Source organism: Colletotrichum siamense (genome assembly GCF_013390195.1).
Source record: "Colletotrichum siamense strain Cg363 chromosome Unknown KSG_Cg363_contig01, whole genome shotgun sequence".
Lineage (NCBI taxonomy): Eukaryota > Fungi > Ascomycota > Sordariomycetes > Glomerellales > Glomerellaceae > Colletotrichum > Colletotrichum siamense.
The window spans coordinates 4080046-4095020 of NW_023501014.1; the positions used below are offsets into that span (position 1 = coordinate 4080046).

Consider the following 14975-nt stretch of genomic DNA (forward strand, 5'->3'; position numbering starts at 1 on the left):
ATGACCAGGCGCCTGCCTTTAATCGACCACGTAAGGGCATTAGCCGAGAACGTCCGATAATATTGTTTTTTTTCTTCTCTTTATAGATCCCCCGAGCTAAAGAGCAACATTTGCGATTAATACCTTATGCATGAACCTGCGAGTTTTACGCCTGGCTATCTGTTGCTAGGTCACTGCTTCTACTCACGGCCTCAACCCAGATGCTAAATTTCCACCTGTTTAGCGATGGTCAGTTAGCTAAGACTTTACATATGTTTGCTGAAGATTTGCTCTTGCACATCTCGAAATTGCGTTTCGTCTAGACGCGTGACGGTTCTGAGGAGTTTGGTGACCGGCACATCGTCCCCCACCAGACATCACGATGACATCCCCACCAATCGCCCCTCCGCCCCAGCCTTCAAAAAAGACACAGAAAGGGCAAAAAACATACAACAACGGGCATTCGCCGGTCGTCACCGACCCGACTACTACTCCATCCCTCACTAGCTTATCTATGGGAGAGCGGACGGGATCCCGAGTTTTCCAGTGGGTATGGTCGTATGTGGCAGACACCGCAAGCGAAGAGGCCCATAGAGGCTTTGTCGATAGGATCATCCTGGGCTACGTGATGGTTCCACACGCATTGCCTCAAATGAAGTTCAACCTCTGCGTCTATTTTCATCCGCTATAGCATGCGAGCTTACACGATAGTATTACGATTCTCAGCGGTTAGTTAGAGGGATCGATTCAGGAGAATCTTGACACAGCTGGCTTAGCGAACCTCTACGACGTCTTTGAGTGTCTCGAAGTAGGACCAAATTGCAGCTTGCACGCAGTCATTGCCTTCTAGCCCATTCGTATATGGCCTCAGTCTCTGTGGGCTGGCCCTGGCTGGAGGGGATATTGTAGCCCAAAGAAGCTAAGGCTGGAATTGGATGCACCACGCCGGCGACTCTTGTTACTGTGTTGAATAGGACACACCGTGGGCAGCTTGATGTAACAAGTTGGGGTGTTTTCTCAAGGTTTTGACATATACTAAGTCTACAACAGGAGCAATGAGCCGTGGCTCAACGGGAATCTTTTACCATACGTGCATTCGCTAGTTGCAGTAACAATCGCAGTCGCCCTTCGGAATAGCCATCCATCGTCCATTGTCACCATTTTGGCACTGCAATATTTCGTAAGCGAAGGAACTTCAAGCCTTGATCCAAGAACAAGTGGTGGAATACTCACCCTGCCTTCGCATAAGTCTGCACAACTGTCTGAGTCGGCAGCATTGCAGTTAGACTCCCACTGGAACAGCAGCATGGTCAGTAAAACTACATCATTTAGACAGCCGGAGACGATGGTACGAACAGAAGAATCTCCGATTGAGGCGCACGCCTGTCCAATTTGTAGAAACACTTCTGCCGCGGTTGAAGAGGCACAGACCGCGGCTGCGATGGCAAGGAGTGAGAAGGGCATGACTGAGGTGCAAATTTGATGTGATCGGAACAGTCGATTGCTTCTGAGACTAACGCAATGATCGTGCACGCCTATGCTCTACTCAAAATGAAATACCCCGTTTAAAAACCCAACAGCTGGAACGCCGTTTCGCCATTGAAGACACCCAGAAGAGCCACGAGCAGGAAACGGTCAAACATCTCCAAAGAAGTTGCAGCACCGACCACATTCTTCTTCTCATCTTCATCCAGGACAGGGAAGACTTGGTTCGTTTGAGCCATGAGACTCAAAAGCCACCGAAAATCTTCAACCTCGCCTTCGCTGCCTCTCTCAACGACAGTCTTTGCCCGAAGGCGCGCAAGATCTGAGCTAGACGCAAGAGAACCGCCTAAAAAGTCTTCGGTTGCGTACACGCGCTCAATAACGCCGTCTCCAATGACCAGGAGGTCCATGCGGATCCTGAATCCTTGAGGTGCATCGTACGCAACATGGCCGTCGCATTCTAGACTAAAGCCGTTGATTCTAGCCTCGGCTGCTTCCTAAATGCTGATGATGGCGTCTGGAGGGGCCGCAACATCCACATCGTTGGTGTGCCAAACCGAAGAGTGGGCAATGCTGGCCGCGCCTCCTACCAAAACAACTTGTTTTCGCAAGGCCGGGCGAACAAGACTAACCGCTTCTTCAAAGCAGGACAAGAGAGCCGCACGCATGGGCTTGGCAATTGGGCGTTTAATGGGCATTTCAGCGGGGAAAATTGGGTTTAACGTGTCTAGGTTTCAAGGTTAGCAATGTGTTAGATAGTCGTTGATTTCAATCTCAAACGTTGGCGGTAGATGATGACCTACTTGAAATGGGACTGTTACAACGAGACTGCTGAAAAGCGGATGCGAGTATTATTGAGTCCTGTCTTAAATTAGCTTGGAAGCACCGACAAATATTGAAGGCTTTCTATCATAGGTCTGGTGCTTCAAATAGAACAAAACTTACCAAGAGGGTTTATGGTGATGCTGAAGAACAAAATCAAAACTGCGAAATCCCTCCGAGATTTCATCACGTCACCCCCGACTTCGATGCTGTGCGGTTTCCTTACGTCTATTTCATTGTGAAGTGCAACTGCATTTATGTCCCATGGCACCTGTGATTCAGTAGTCGCTCGAAGCGCTGGAAAGTGCATTCCCCTGATCATCGGCAATCGCCAGGTGCGGCCATTCTACATTTTGCAGGAGGCTTGGCTTCCTGCCTACTTCGTACCTGAGTTCCGGCCAGCGAGCATGATGTATCCATTCAGAGTGAAAGAAACGCGACTTTTCACTTGAATTTATTTGTCATGGTAAATCTACATTTCATATCCTTTTTTCCTTCTAAGTTTTCATGTATCCTTCATTTTCTTTTGTCACAGCATCACTAAAGCTTATGATCTGTTTCTCCGACCCCAGCACCGTGTAAACTCCGGATAAGAACATTGACGGTTTGCCTCATCGTGAAAGATTTTAACAACCGCTTTGGTTCGCACTTAAAGGTTTCCCGCCAAGCCCACGGTATAAATATTTCAAAGAGGGGGTTCTTCTCCAAGAATTTCCATCAGCTTAACACATTCATCTGTTTACATTTCGAAGCTCACAAATCAGAACCCACACCACACAGCACCATCCACGCAAGACCAACGCCAGCCATGCCTTCGCACGTAGCGACGAAGATTCTCGTCTTGTCTGACACTCACGGGCAAGGCAAATCCAGCGACTATGCACCAAATGAATCGTTCGATGTCGTCATTCACTGCGGCGACCTTACACAACACTCAAAAATTGCAGAGTTTCGCGACACCCTCCAGATGCTCTCAGGTCTCAAGGCACCACTTAAACTCGTTATTGCAGGCAACCACGACTTTACCCTCGACTCTGATGCTTTCAAAATGAAGATAAACGAAGCTAATCATGTCAATGGTGAGCCACTGGAGAGCGAATTAATTGACAGAGAGTTTGGCACAGACGGAGAAGCCAGAAGGATTATCAAAGATGCAGAGCGCTGTGGCATCATGTTCCTAGATGAAGGAACACACCAGTTCGACCTCCAGAATGGCGGCGTCCTACGCGTATATGCAAGCCCGTATACCCCATCGAAGGAGACGTGGGCATACAGTTATGATGGACAGCATGAGTTCAACATCCAAGAACAGACCGACGTCGTCATCACGCATGGTCCGCCTCAGGGAATAATGGACATGTCGTCGAGCCGCAAACGCCTTGGATGCCCGCAGCTGTTTGGTGCTGTCGCCAGATCGCAGCCTCGGATGCACTGTTTCGGGCACGTCCATTGCGGTTGGGGAGCAAAGTTAGCCAAATGGCGGCCCGAGATCTCTGATATACCCTCTCACTTTAGCGATATTGACAACGACAAGTCGATGGTCATCAACAACCTTGCCGGGCTTAGAGGCAGCAGATTTGAATCGGAGGACGACAGGCTCGCCAGGCTGAAAAAGATCGATCACATGACGACACAAAAGGTCTATTTATCAGACCATTCTATGGGTAGCGAAAACCCTGTCGGACCGGGTCAGACGCTATTTGTGAACGCCGCTGTTGAGGGAGACGGTGAGGTCATTCAACCGCCATGGGGTATTGTAATAGACCTACCGACAAGCAAGTGAAGGACGACATATTCCATTAGTCTGAGGGCAATACTCAACATCTACGAAAGCCTATAACAAGTTGTCCTCGGCTTAATATACTATAGCTAAGCACAGGGAAGATCATTATCATTGCCGACATTGGTGGAGGGACCCTTGACGTAAACACATACGGTGTTGGGAAGGATGACGGGAAGGGTAATAGAGCGGGGTCAGTCGGTAATTGTCTCAGCAGACAGCGATGATGAGAATTGAGAACGCACGTCGTGCGATTCTCACACAGCCTGCGAGCTCACCAGACAGTCGTACGATTCTGTATGGGCAACATGGTTGGAGACCGCCTTGGTCCCTGTAATGAGGGAAACAGATATATCGGTTAGCTTGTTCTTGAAGTAAAAGGGTTGGGACATCGCAAGTTATACGCCTCCAGCAGTTGGTACAAGACAAACACCTTCCATATGGAAGAGAGCAATATTGTCCATCGGAATGAGCAGGCTCACTCGGCATGGCAAAATGGAGAAGACGTTCCCGGAGCGATACTGCACATCCTGAACCATAAGAAATTAGAAGACCTCGGACTGCTAAGCAGCGACCGAAGAGAACAAGACGCAAGACTCTTGAATCCACGCCTGAATACTCCCGCGCCTGGGAAGACGGAAAGAAGCGGAACGGTTGGCCCATCTCCTTCGAAGAGATCTATCCAAGCCACCATGCAACCAATGGATCTCCAGATATCACTGATCAATGTTATCAAAACCAAAATGTTCAACACGCCCCCACGATTGGCTGTCCTATTTACAGCGCCTCAATAGAAGTCTCATTATATGGTCACTGTCGGTCCGCCGTGACAAATGTGGTTAGGACCGTCCGTTGAGAGGTCCTTTTGGACGGTCGTATTTGAGTCTAAAAGAACCCCTCAAGTAACGACCGAGGCCGCAATGCCGTATCGCCAGCCGGAGACATAGTCACACAAGCAATTCGCCAAACGATTCAGCAAGACCATTTGATATTATGCTGAATATCTCGAGCACAAAGCTCTATATACAAACAAACAAAGCGTAAATGACAAGAACAACGTCTGAGTATGTGCCACTTTATAAACCTGGGCACCACTCTTTTTTTCATGATTCATCCACACCAATCTAACAAATGTTTCCCAACACGGGTATCAATCGCTAATCCAGTATTCCGAAAAACCCATCCCTTTTTACTCGCTAGAAGTGTCCGGGCTCTTCGGGCCCGGCTCGACCTCTCCGCGTCCCTCGCTGTTGGCGATGGCGCTCTGCAGCGCACTCGTCAAGTCGACGTGGAACAGCGGCCTGTTCAGGCCGTGAACCACGACACCTCTCCTCTTGGCGGCCAGGCCCCTCGTGCCGCGCTCGTGATGCAAGCCCGTAGATGACACAGGGTCGATCGCGTCGTAAGCCCCGCTCTTGCCAGACTCCTCGTCCGCGTGTCGGGAGTTCCTGGCGTGGGAAGAAATCTCCTTCTCGTTGGCCTCCTTCTCTGCGACTGCCGCAGCCGACTCGGCACCACCAATCTCGGCGACGCTGAAGATGGACTTCCAGCGGTGCTGCAGGCCGTCGCCGCGGTCGGCCGGGTATCCAAAGCCTGCGGCGACGAGGGCGCGCTTGGTCCAGCGGTTGTTGATGCAAGCGATGTGCCAGTTGACCTTGTCGGGCGCGGCGTAACGGTCAAGCTGGTTGCGGACGTCGATGAGCTGCTGGATGGAGGTGAGATCGACATTGTTCACGCAACTGAAGTCAAGGATAACAGCCTTGAGCGTGGGCTTGTTCTCGGAAGCGGCGATCTGGGCGGCGGCCTTCGAAGCCTTGCGGGACGGGCCGGGGTCGTTCCAGGGTCGGTCTCCGAGGCGACCGTAGCTCTGGAGGTTGGTGCGGCGGGTGCGCTCGAAGACGTACTCAGTGAAGTATTCAAGGGAGTGACTGGCGTTGGGGTAGTTGAAGCCCTCGGAGAAGCGGTAGATGAAGATACCGGGGTAGGGCTGGTCGAGCTCAACCTCGGGGTTAGTACCATCGCCGTGGTCGATGGGGAGGAAGACGTTGCGAGCCGCGTTATCGCCGGCATCGAAGGTGCCGTACTCGCCAACGACTTGCCTGTGGTCCTCTCCGATGACATGGTCGCCGATAACGGAGTGGATCTTGACCTTGCCAAGGAATCGGCCCTGGCCTCGGAGGATCCGCCAGAAGAGGAGGGCGGCGGATATGACGACGGTAGCGTAGATGCCGTTCTCGATGGAAGAGAAGACGGTCACGAAGACACCAACGAAGAAGATGAGAACCTCGAAGGGAGAGACACGCCAGAACTGGTAAACGGTGTTGGGGGGCGTAATCAAGTCTCCGACGGCGTGGATAATGACGGCGGCCAGGGAGGCGCTGGAGATGTAGAAGAAGACGGCCGTCAGTGCGTAAATAGCAAGCAAGACGATGAGACCCGTAATAACACCGGCAAAGGGTGTCCTGACACCAGCCTTGGACTTGATGGCGGTACGACTGAAGGATCCGGTAGAGGGGTAACCGCCAAGGAACGGAGCGATGACGTTCGTAACACCGATGGCAACAAACTCCTGAGAGGGGTTGATGGTGTAGTTGTTGACACGACCGAAGGACTTGGAGATGGCGACGTGCTCGATGACAAGAACGATGATACTGGCGGGAAGGAAGGGCAGGAAGGCACTGATGAGGTCGGTGTCGATCTTAGGGGTACCGACGTCCTGGAATCCTCGGGGAACATCGCCAAGAATCTTGAACATGGGGTTGTCGCGCCTGTGCATGTTGACCAGCCAACTGATCATGGTGTAGAGCAGGATAACGAAGACAGTTCGCAAGGTTGACAGGAAGAAGAATAGCTTCGACCTCTGAGGGTATTTCTTCGCGGCGGTGGTGAAGACGTATCGGAGGAGGTACAGCCAGGTCAAGGCAGTCAGGCCCATGGCCGCATCCATCTTGGTCTTGGGAAGGTTCTTCAGGGTGTTGATGAGGACCATGTAGGTAGCATCACGAGTGTTGACACCCTTGATACCCAGCAACGTCGTGAGCTGACCGACCGCGATGCTGATGGCCGAGCCCGTCATGAAGGCGGAAAGCGAAGTGAGGGAAATCAAGTTGACGATCCATCCCATGCGAATCAGACCGATGAACAGGATGATGGCGCCCGCAATGATTGCGAGTGCCGATGCAATCTGATGTCCTTCGTACTGGGGGAAGTCGGCTTGAACATCGGTGATGAGGTTGCCAACGACAGTTGACATGACAGCGACAGGCTGGGGTCTGTTAGTAGCGCACAAAACTCTGCTTCAGGGGCAACTTACGCCAATCGTAATATCCTTGGATGTAGCAAAGAACCAGTAGAGAATAACACCCATGAAGGATGAGTAGAGACCGAATTCGGGATCGAGCTTCGCCAGCAGCGCGTACGCCATGCCCTGAGGAACGACGACAGCACCAACAGTGACACCGGCAACCAAGTCACCCATGAACCACTGCAGGTTGTAGTGACCAATCCAGGTGAGGAAGGGGAAGAGGGAGCGAATGTACTGAACAACCTCTTCGCCCGTGGGCACAAGTTCGAGGAACCATTCTGCGGTTGTCGGCTCCTCCTCGACGAAGGTGTCTGAAGACTGAACGGAGAAGACAGACTCTCCACGGAGCATCTCCTCGTTCTCGGGCCTGTCGAGCTTGATGCCCAAGACCTTGGCCAGGCCGTGGCCGATCTTTGAGCCTGCGCCCGGCATGTTGGTTAAATTGGCGAGGGTTGAAGTGGTCGGGCAGGCGGCTAAGGAAGCGAGTAACCAAAGGTACTTGCTGACTCTCTCTCAAAGGAAGACGCCCCCAAGGATATATAGGACTCGCTGGGGCTACCGTGCCACACACACGAGTTGGGCCCTTGCAAACTGCCCCGAAATAAACCGACTGAGCGGTGGGTGAAAGGAATTTGAACCAGGGTGCGATATATGAGAGCTGAATGTCGCAAGAGGTGACTAGAACGCTTTCAGGCCTCGAACCTCGACGGAGGTGGCGGTTTGGGGTAGTAGGTGCGAGATTGACACCTCCCACAAAGCCCTTGCAAAGTTGCGCAATCGAACCAAGGGGATATTAATTGGTCGAGACCCAACTCAATGACGAGTTCGTGAACGCCCCCCGACTCAGGCAGACAGTAGTGATCTGACGGCGTCTGATAAGGCCAACTGGTGCGCTCGCAATCACACAGCTGAAAAGAAAGGTGTGTCCGTTTGGGACAACAGTGACAATCAGGTGTCAATGTTGAAGGACCGGAGGGTGTTGCTCGCGCGCGAGGCGGTAAAGTTGTGCAACTGGAACGGAAGCTCTTCAAAGCTCTTCGAAGCTCTTCAACAGGTTATTGAGGACGGGCCTCGAGGTTATTAATTGAGTTCAGAGACTTCGGTAGTGGAGTGCCAAGTGCCAAGCAGAGGCTCTACGGTCCTCCCGCTGGACAAGACGATGGATCTCGTGGGCCAAGAGATGTGGCTCCGGGATGACGGCGGCAGCCAAGAAATGAAATGCTGCAGAGAGGCCGAGGAGAAGACGACAGCGAGAAACGAGAAAACCCTGACGGGGGGTGGGCGAATCACTCAGAATGCGACTGTCAGGGAATGATGGCGCGGCTTTAACAGGCGACAATGTCCCAAGCACGGCTTGGAGGGAGCGGAAGAGTCTTTTGTTATGGTGGTTGTACGGGCACTCCTCCCGCGATGTCGAAACCGGGGCGATGTCGCCATCGAGTCTTTGCCAGACCAAGCTTAGCGGGGCCTCCGATGGGGACGGGATATGCTGCGAGTCGAATTATCTTATACCCACAACGCGAGGAGGTACCCGCGCGTTGGTTATTTGATATTGGAATGACACAGGCAGCGGTACAAATGCGAATGCTCGCTCAATTGATTTTTTCTTTAGGCGCCAAAGACGGAAGAATGCCCGCGTGGGGGAACGGGCGACGCTCGAGGCGGTCTCACTCTCGGAGGTATGCGTCGCGTGGTCAGCCAAAGAGACTGCAAGGTCGAGCCACGGGAGCACCCAAGTTGTGTCACAAAGAGTGCGGATGCAGAATACTCGAAAGAGTTGTTTGTACGTACAACTCGCATGGAGGAAAATCCGGGTCCCCTATCCCCGGGTGGACATTTTGCAGAATGCCAATGCCTGGAGTGTCGTCAGTCATGGAGCCGGGGCGAAATGTGCCTTGATGACAGAGGTGATAATATGGAGATGTTGAAAAATCAGAGCTGACGGTCGGATGAGGTATGTGCATTCTGTTGTGCAACAAGTGTTCCAACAGAGGGGTCGAGTCTCCAGCGAACTACCGCTTTGGGTGCGGGATTGGACGATCTGACCAATGAGGTTCAGCTTCTGCAACTCGGCGATGGTGCAATAGCACCCTTGTTTGAGGTGATGGCTAGTGGAGCAGATGGGTGCGGAGATGCTCAACCTGGTTGGCCCATTTTTGAGATGGACTGTTGCTATTGAGGCAAAGTGCGGTACGAAGCTTTCCCTGCCGTGGATGCCAACCGGGCTGTTCCCTGACCTTGTCGGAATTAAACTCCAAAGACGCCGACACGGTCGGAACGCCTTCGCACAGAAACGGGCCTCAATGGTTCCAATGGCTTTTAGACATGCGAATCAGACAGGCCAGGCATTGGCTGGACTCGACTCGAGGGGGCCATGCCATCGTAGTGACAGATGGATGAGAGTCTGGAGAGACAGGGGACGGGCTGGCCCCCAGGTCCAGGTGATGGGGTTTGTGGATGGGAGCTCGAAGGACGACTCTGTCAGCTTTGGCTGGAATTCGGATCCGTTACAAATCGACGCTGGGCTCAGGGCTCCGTCGGGCGGATGTGGTTGCGGATGACCAGACGTCATGGGTGTCCGCATGTACCACACTGCCAAGACGCCGACGACGCCGCATGACGAAAGTCATGCGACACGTGCTGATGACTAAGATTGCGCGAGATTGTTCTTCCGGACCGGACGCCTTCTCAATTATGTAAGCGATCTATGTGGCGATGTATCAAACTATGGCTTCAATATGTGGCGCATCATCTCTTACCCAAGCATTCCCGAGGGCCATATGCTTGGGATATCCAAGTCAGTCGAACCCCTTTACCGTGCATTACCAGCCACCGGCGCACCACCGTCCGGGACTGTTGACTCGGCGACTAGTCGTCTGGATGCACTGCCGAAAAAAGAAGAAGAAAAAAAAGAAGCACGTTAGGTAAAGTCTTCGCACCGTCAGGAAGCGATCGCCTTGAACGACCTGGAGGCTAGGTTCAACTTTGGAGGCTGGATGCCCTGAAGCTCACTGCTCCGATTGCCTTCTTGGGCGAGAGCTGAGTGCATCAGCCACTCAGGAGCCGCAGAAGGCGGCAGCTGAAGCCTCAAGGCCCCCAAACCCCCGGACGGCAACGCGTAAAAACACGGCCGCTACAGCGACCGCGAACCCCCCCTTACCCCCCTCCGGCCCCCTCCTCTCACCGGGCAACTGAGCCGCCTTAGTCAGAAAGGAAACATCAGCAACACCACAACCATCGCTGCGCGCTTGTGCCTGTGCCTGTTCCATCGGCAACACCAAAAACTGCAATCACCAACCTCCTCACCCCGCCCTTGGGCCAAAAATAGCAGTCCACGAGGTGTTCCTCACCTCGCTACACTGCAATTGCCCCCTTTTTTTGCTGGGCATTATCGTTCTCTATCCCCAGGGCTCTACTTTTTGTCTGGATATTCCCGTATAATTCGTTGTAATTCCCAATTCTTAGAGTGAATGTAGCCAAAGACCACCCCTGCCTACGTTATCAACCTTACCTTATTCCGCATATTCCCCTTCCATTCGCAAACATGCCGTCCAGTCCGACCAGAGATCCATTCACCGGCCCCCCGGCGCCGCATGCCTTTGTGCAGTCACACGCGAAAACCACCGAGCTGCTCCCGCCCCCCTCGCCGCGGACGCATCGCGCCTTGCGCAAACTGCAGTCGGCGCACAACCTTGGCTCCAAGGCCGCCCTCCAACAGATCCCGCCCCTGCAGCCCTCCTTGATCGCGCAGCAGCGACTGACCCAACGCAACATCTCGCCCACGCGACGCGATGCGAGCACCTCTTCCGCCATGAACGTGAACAGATCACCGCAGCGAGGACGGTCCAACAGCGATGCGACGAACCACCACCACCTGAACGCCATGGCTGCCACGAAGCGCAGCATGATGGGCATCAACCCGCGGTATCTCAACATGTCTCTGCACCAGCTCATCAAGGACGGCCCAATCGAAGGAGATACCGTCGAGGCGTTGGGAATGGCCCGTCGCAAGGTCTTGAGCGAGGGTATCAAAAGCGACAGTGACGGCATGGTATGTGCTTCTCCCCTACCTCACGTGCCTCTTAACCTAATGCGCCATTGAACAGTCTACGCTGCGTATCTACGTCTGGATCATCCTTCTTGACACTCCTGTCCTCCCCACCGACGACTATCTTGCTCTCATCCACCGCGGCGCGTCCCCGGCGTACTCCAAGATCCGCAACGATACCTTCCGGACCCTGACCACCGACCCATTGTTCCGCCGACGCGTCAGCGAGGCAAGTCTCATCCGCCTCCTCAATGCCGTCGCCTGGCGCCTGCACGACGCTCGCGAGCAGCAGCGAAGTCGCGATCGCGACCGCTCGCTCAGCCGACCCAGCACCGGACGAAGCTCCATATCCCACGACAGCTCGAACTCGACAGCCACCGCGCACTCCACAAACCCCGCCTCACCTTCTGCTCGCAACCGCGCGCGAGCTTTAACGTTGACGACGGAGGGCTCCGAGTCTTGCCACGCTGCCGAGCCGGGGACGTATGTACAGGGAATGAATGTGCTGGCAGCTCCCTTTCTATATGCTGCGCGCAGTGAGGCCGAGGCGTTCACTGCGTTCTACACCTTGCTTACGCGGGAGTGCCCCGGATACATACGAGGTGCGATGGATGGCGTCCACAAAGGGTTGGCTCTGGTGGACAAAGTCTTGGCGACTGTCGACTCCAAGCTGAGCGGATACCTTCATTCCAAGGGCTTGACAGCTGAGATCTACGCATTCCCTTCCGTCCTGACATTGTGCGCCTGCACACCTCCGCTACCCGAGGTATTGCGCCTGTGGGACTTTCTCTTCGCCTATGGGCCTCACCTGAACATTCTCTGCATTGTGGCCCAGCTCATGGGCATGCGGGACCAGCTGATGAGCTCACCGAGGTAAGCTGCTCTGCGCAAGTTGGAACACCAGATCACTAACACAAGACCAGCCCTAACAAGCTCCTGCGCTCGTTCCCTTCGCTCCAGGCGGACAAGATTATTGAACGCACGCTCTGGATCATTGAGAGAATACCAGACGACACATACGCCGCCATTGTCACCCACGCCCAGTAATTGACCAACTGCGGTCAGGGGTTCGGAACACGTAACCACGAATCCTTTTGTGTGATGAATGTCGCAACGCCCATTGTACTATACCAAAAACCTTTACGACTTGATGATGGAAACTCAAAAATACGGATGGGGGTACCGAGACGAGGCTTAATGATACGATGCAGCCACGGGTCCAGGAACACGAGAAGCACGACGAAGGGGGGATGACAAACGAAGCACGTTGCGCCCCCTTATGTATATATGTTGAACTTAATTAATATGATTTTATGCCGACGAAGGATGTCTGGTCGTCTGACGGGGTGGCGTGAAGCCCTCCTCAACTTGATACAAACATGAGGCCGTCACCATGAACATCGTAGCTGGAGGTTTCCTGTTTTCCAGGCTCATTCAAAAATGAAGATCTCGGCTGCGCTGCCGGATAGCATACGCCTTCCTACCTACCTTGATGATCGAGCCAGCAACGCCTGCAAGCTGATCGGCATGCAGGGCTGATGTGATGGCTCAAGTGGGCTGGCCGTTAGCAGCCGTTGTCTAGTGTTTACCTTAAGTGACGGTCAAAAGTGCAGACTTATGAGCATGGTAGGCTCGGTCTTCGAAGGTCGAGCTGGGCTTTCAGCCTTTTTCTTTGTTCCTTCTTTCTGTGTTTCCTTGAGGATTCCATCTACCTGTATCATCCCCAAGGTCACGACTGCTGCTCCTGCTTCTTGGTGTACCAATGCCACAGCTATTCCATTAGTGATACCGAGTTCGTCGTACGACAGCCATCATCTTTCGTTGGCCATCTACTATATTCAGTGTCCGTTATCACAACGAGAGAATACATCAGGACCACCAGAGAAAGTGCCATCTTGGGTAAGGGGATCATCAGCTTATGCTTCTACGTATAGAAGACGATGGTCAAGAACATCATTTTCAGTCTGTTGTAATCAAACACGTCGTGATTATCTATCTGGTGATATTTCTGTAGGATTCCCAGCTTCTACGACAGGCGAAAGATGTTTATATCATTTTGGCTGGGGCTCCTTTACGCATGGCAATGACCAATGAAGATCCATTTGCGTGAAGCCGCTAGCGTCCAGTTATGATTGATCTAACATATGAAATAGCTTAAGCTTGTTGTCTTTTCTGAAATCATCTTGGTCAAAATCGTCGTGCTCTTTCTCCTCCTCCAGACTGTTGGAAGCATTGTTGCTCGTCAGGAGCTCACCTGTTTGGAGATACATCTACCGCAAAGTGACAGTGAAAGATCAACACCACCTTTCAGGCGTATTCTCGAGTATAATAACCAGAAGAAGAGGGAGTCTGGCGGGCAACATCTACCTGTAGAACCCCATATACCGACAGCAGCAAAGAACTAAATCATGTGCTAAATGGAGCCATTTCAAGATTTTCTGGTATAATCCTTCCACCACCATCATTGCCTTTCTCACGTCTTGGATCACAAGCCATGATAAGTAGTAGATGTGTTCAAACAGAATGACAGTGCGCTGAAGTCTCTAGACATCCCACCCAGTTGTGTGTGGCCCAGAGCGGTACCTCCTCTGCTACTACGACTTTCTATAAAACGGACATAAATTACAAAGTGGCTTTAGGTTGGACTTTCTCCGCAATGTAATCCCAGGCTTGACTCGTGCGACTCTTATAGATGACACTTCTGGGAGCGATTTGCGGCAGATGAGCCCATACCGAGCAAGTCGCGGCGACTACGATGTTTGGATAGCAGAAGTGATCATGATAAACACGAAACGTCTGAGGACAGTGACGGATATTGACGACGAAGCGAGTGTATATATCTGTCTATTCGACAGAATCTAGCGTCAGCCGACCTTCTGAATAGCTTTCACTTCCTTCACAGTTTCAGGCTCGCCAACCCGGTTAAATCGTCAAAAAAGACAAAGGCAGACATTGGTTTGTGAAAAGGTAGTTCTACGTCAGACATACTGTTGCGTAGTGACTTGGGAATGCTCATCTCCTCAAAGGTCTGCTTTGAGGAAAGGCAGTCTGCGCTGCGACTATCTGCTTACATAAATGATGCAACACAAATTATGTTAGAGTGGTTCTTCAAATTGATCATAAGTCGGATATCCGTTGTTCTCCAAAACCTCCCCGCTAGAAGCTGATTATACGTTGACAAATGAATGAGCTGGAAAGTGGCAGCCGGTGATGGTAGCTCCGTTCTAAGTATCCTTCACTCTTTCGAAGGACAATACTCCGCCCAAGGCGACAGATACTGGTGATACTTTCATCTTGAGCTAAAGTAGTATTGCCTTGTGTGAGTTGTAGCCTCACTTGTGATGTTTGCATCCCGCATTGCAAGGGATGATCCAATAGAAGACAGACGGAAATGACATCCATTGCTTTGTTGTTTTCAGCCATCACAGCATACTAAAATTATATTTAACCTCGAGCAAGAAAAACTATCAGAGGTGCTGTGATACAGATAAACAGAGGCGAACGCGGCTTGGACGAACAGGGCTTTTTCGGCACACTATATAACGACAGGTCAAGGG

General features: G+C 52.4%; 4 protein-coding genes across 4 annotated transcripts; 2 read left to right on the forward strand and 2 right to left on the reverse strand.

Moving 5' to 3' along the window:
* Positions 1 to 1078: 1078 nt before the first annotated feature.
* Positions 1079 to 1443, reverse strand: CGCS363_v001032 (uncharacterized protein; the record flags this gene model as incomplete). Its single annotated transcript, XM_036632881.1, has 3 exons — positions 1079 to 1147; positions 1213 to 1272; positions 1336 to 1443. 3 exons carry the CDS (start codon positions 1441 to 1443, stop codon positions 1079 to 1081), a joined length of 237 nt encoding a protein of 78 aa, XP_036502417.1.
* A 1651-nt stretch (positions 1444 to 3094) lies between these two features.
* Positions 3095 to 4069, forward strand: Mpped1 (Metallophosphoesterase domain-containing protein 1; the record flags this gene model as incomplete). The annotated part of the gene is made up of 1 exon (XM_036632882.1): positions 3095 to 4069. The coding sequence occupies one exon, from the start codon at positions 3095 to 3097 to the stop codon at positions 4067 to 4069; it is 975 nt and encodes a 324-aa protein (XP_036502418.1).
* A 1186-nt stretch (positions 4070 to 5255) lies between these two features.
* CGCS363_v001034 (Sulfate permease 2) lies at positions 5256 to 7802 on the reverse strand (the record flags this gene model as incomplete). The annotated part of the gene is made up of 2 exons (XM_036632883.1): positions 5256 to 7331; positions 7380 to 7802. 2 exons carry the CDS (start codon positions 7800 to 7802, stop codon positions 5256 to 5258), a joined length of 2499 nt encoding a protein of 832 aa, XP_036502411.1.
* Positions 7803 to 10914: 3112 nt separating this feature from the next.
* On the forward strand, positions 10915 to 12465 carry cdc16 (Cell division control protein 16; the record flags this gene model as incomplete). Its single annotated transcript, XM_036632884.1, has 4 exons — positions 10915 to 11421; positions 11477 to 11901; positions 11956 to 12291; positions 12342 to 12465. The coding sequence occupies 4 exons, from the start codon at positions 10915 to 10917 to the stop codon at positions 12463 to 12465; spliced, it is 1392 nt and encodes a 463-aa protein (XP_036502412.1).
* Positions 12466 to 14975: the final 2510 nt, after the last annotated feature.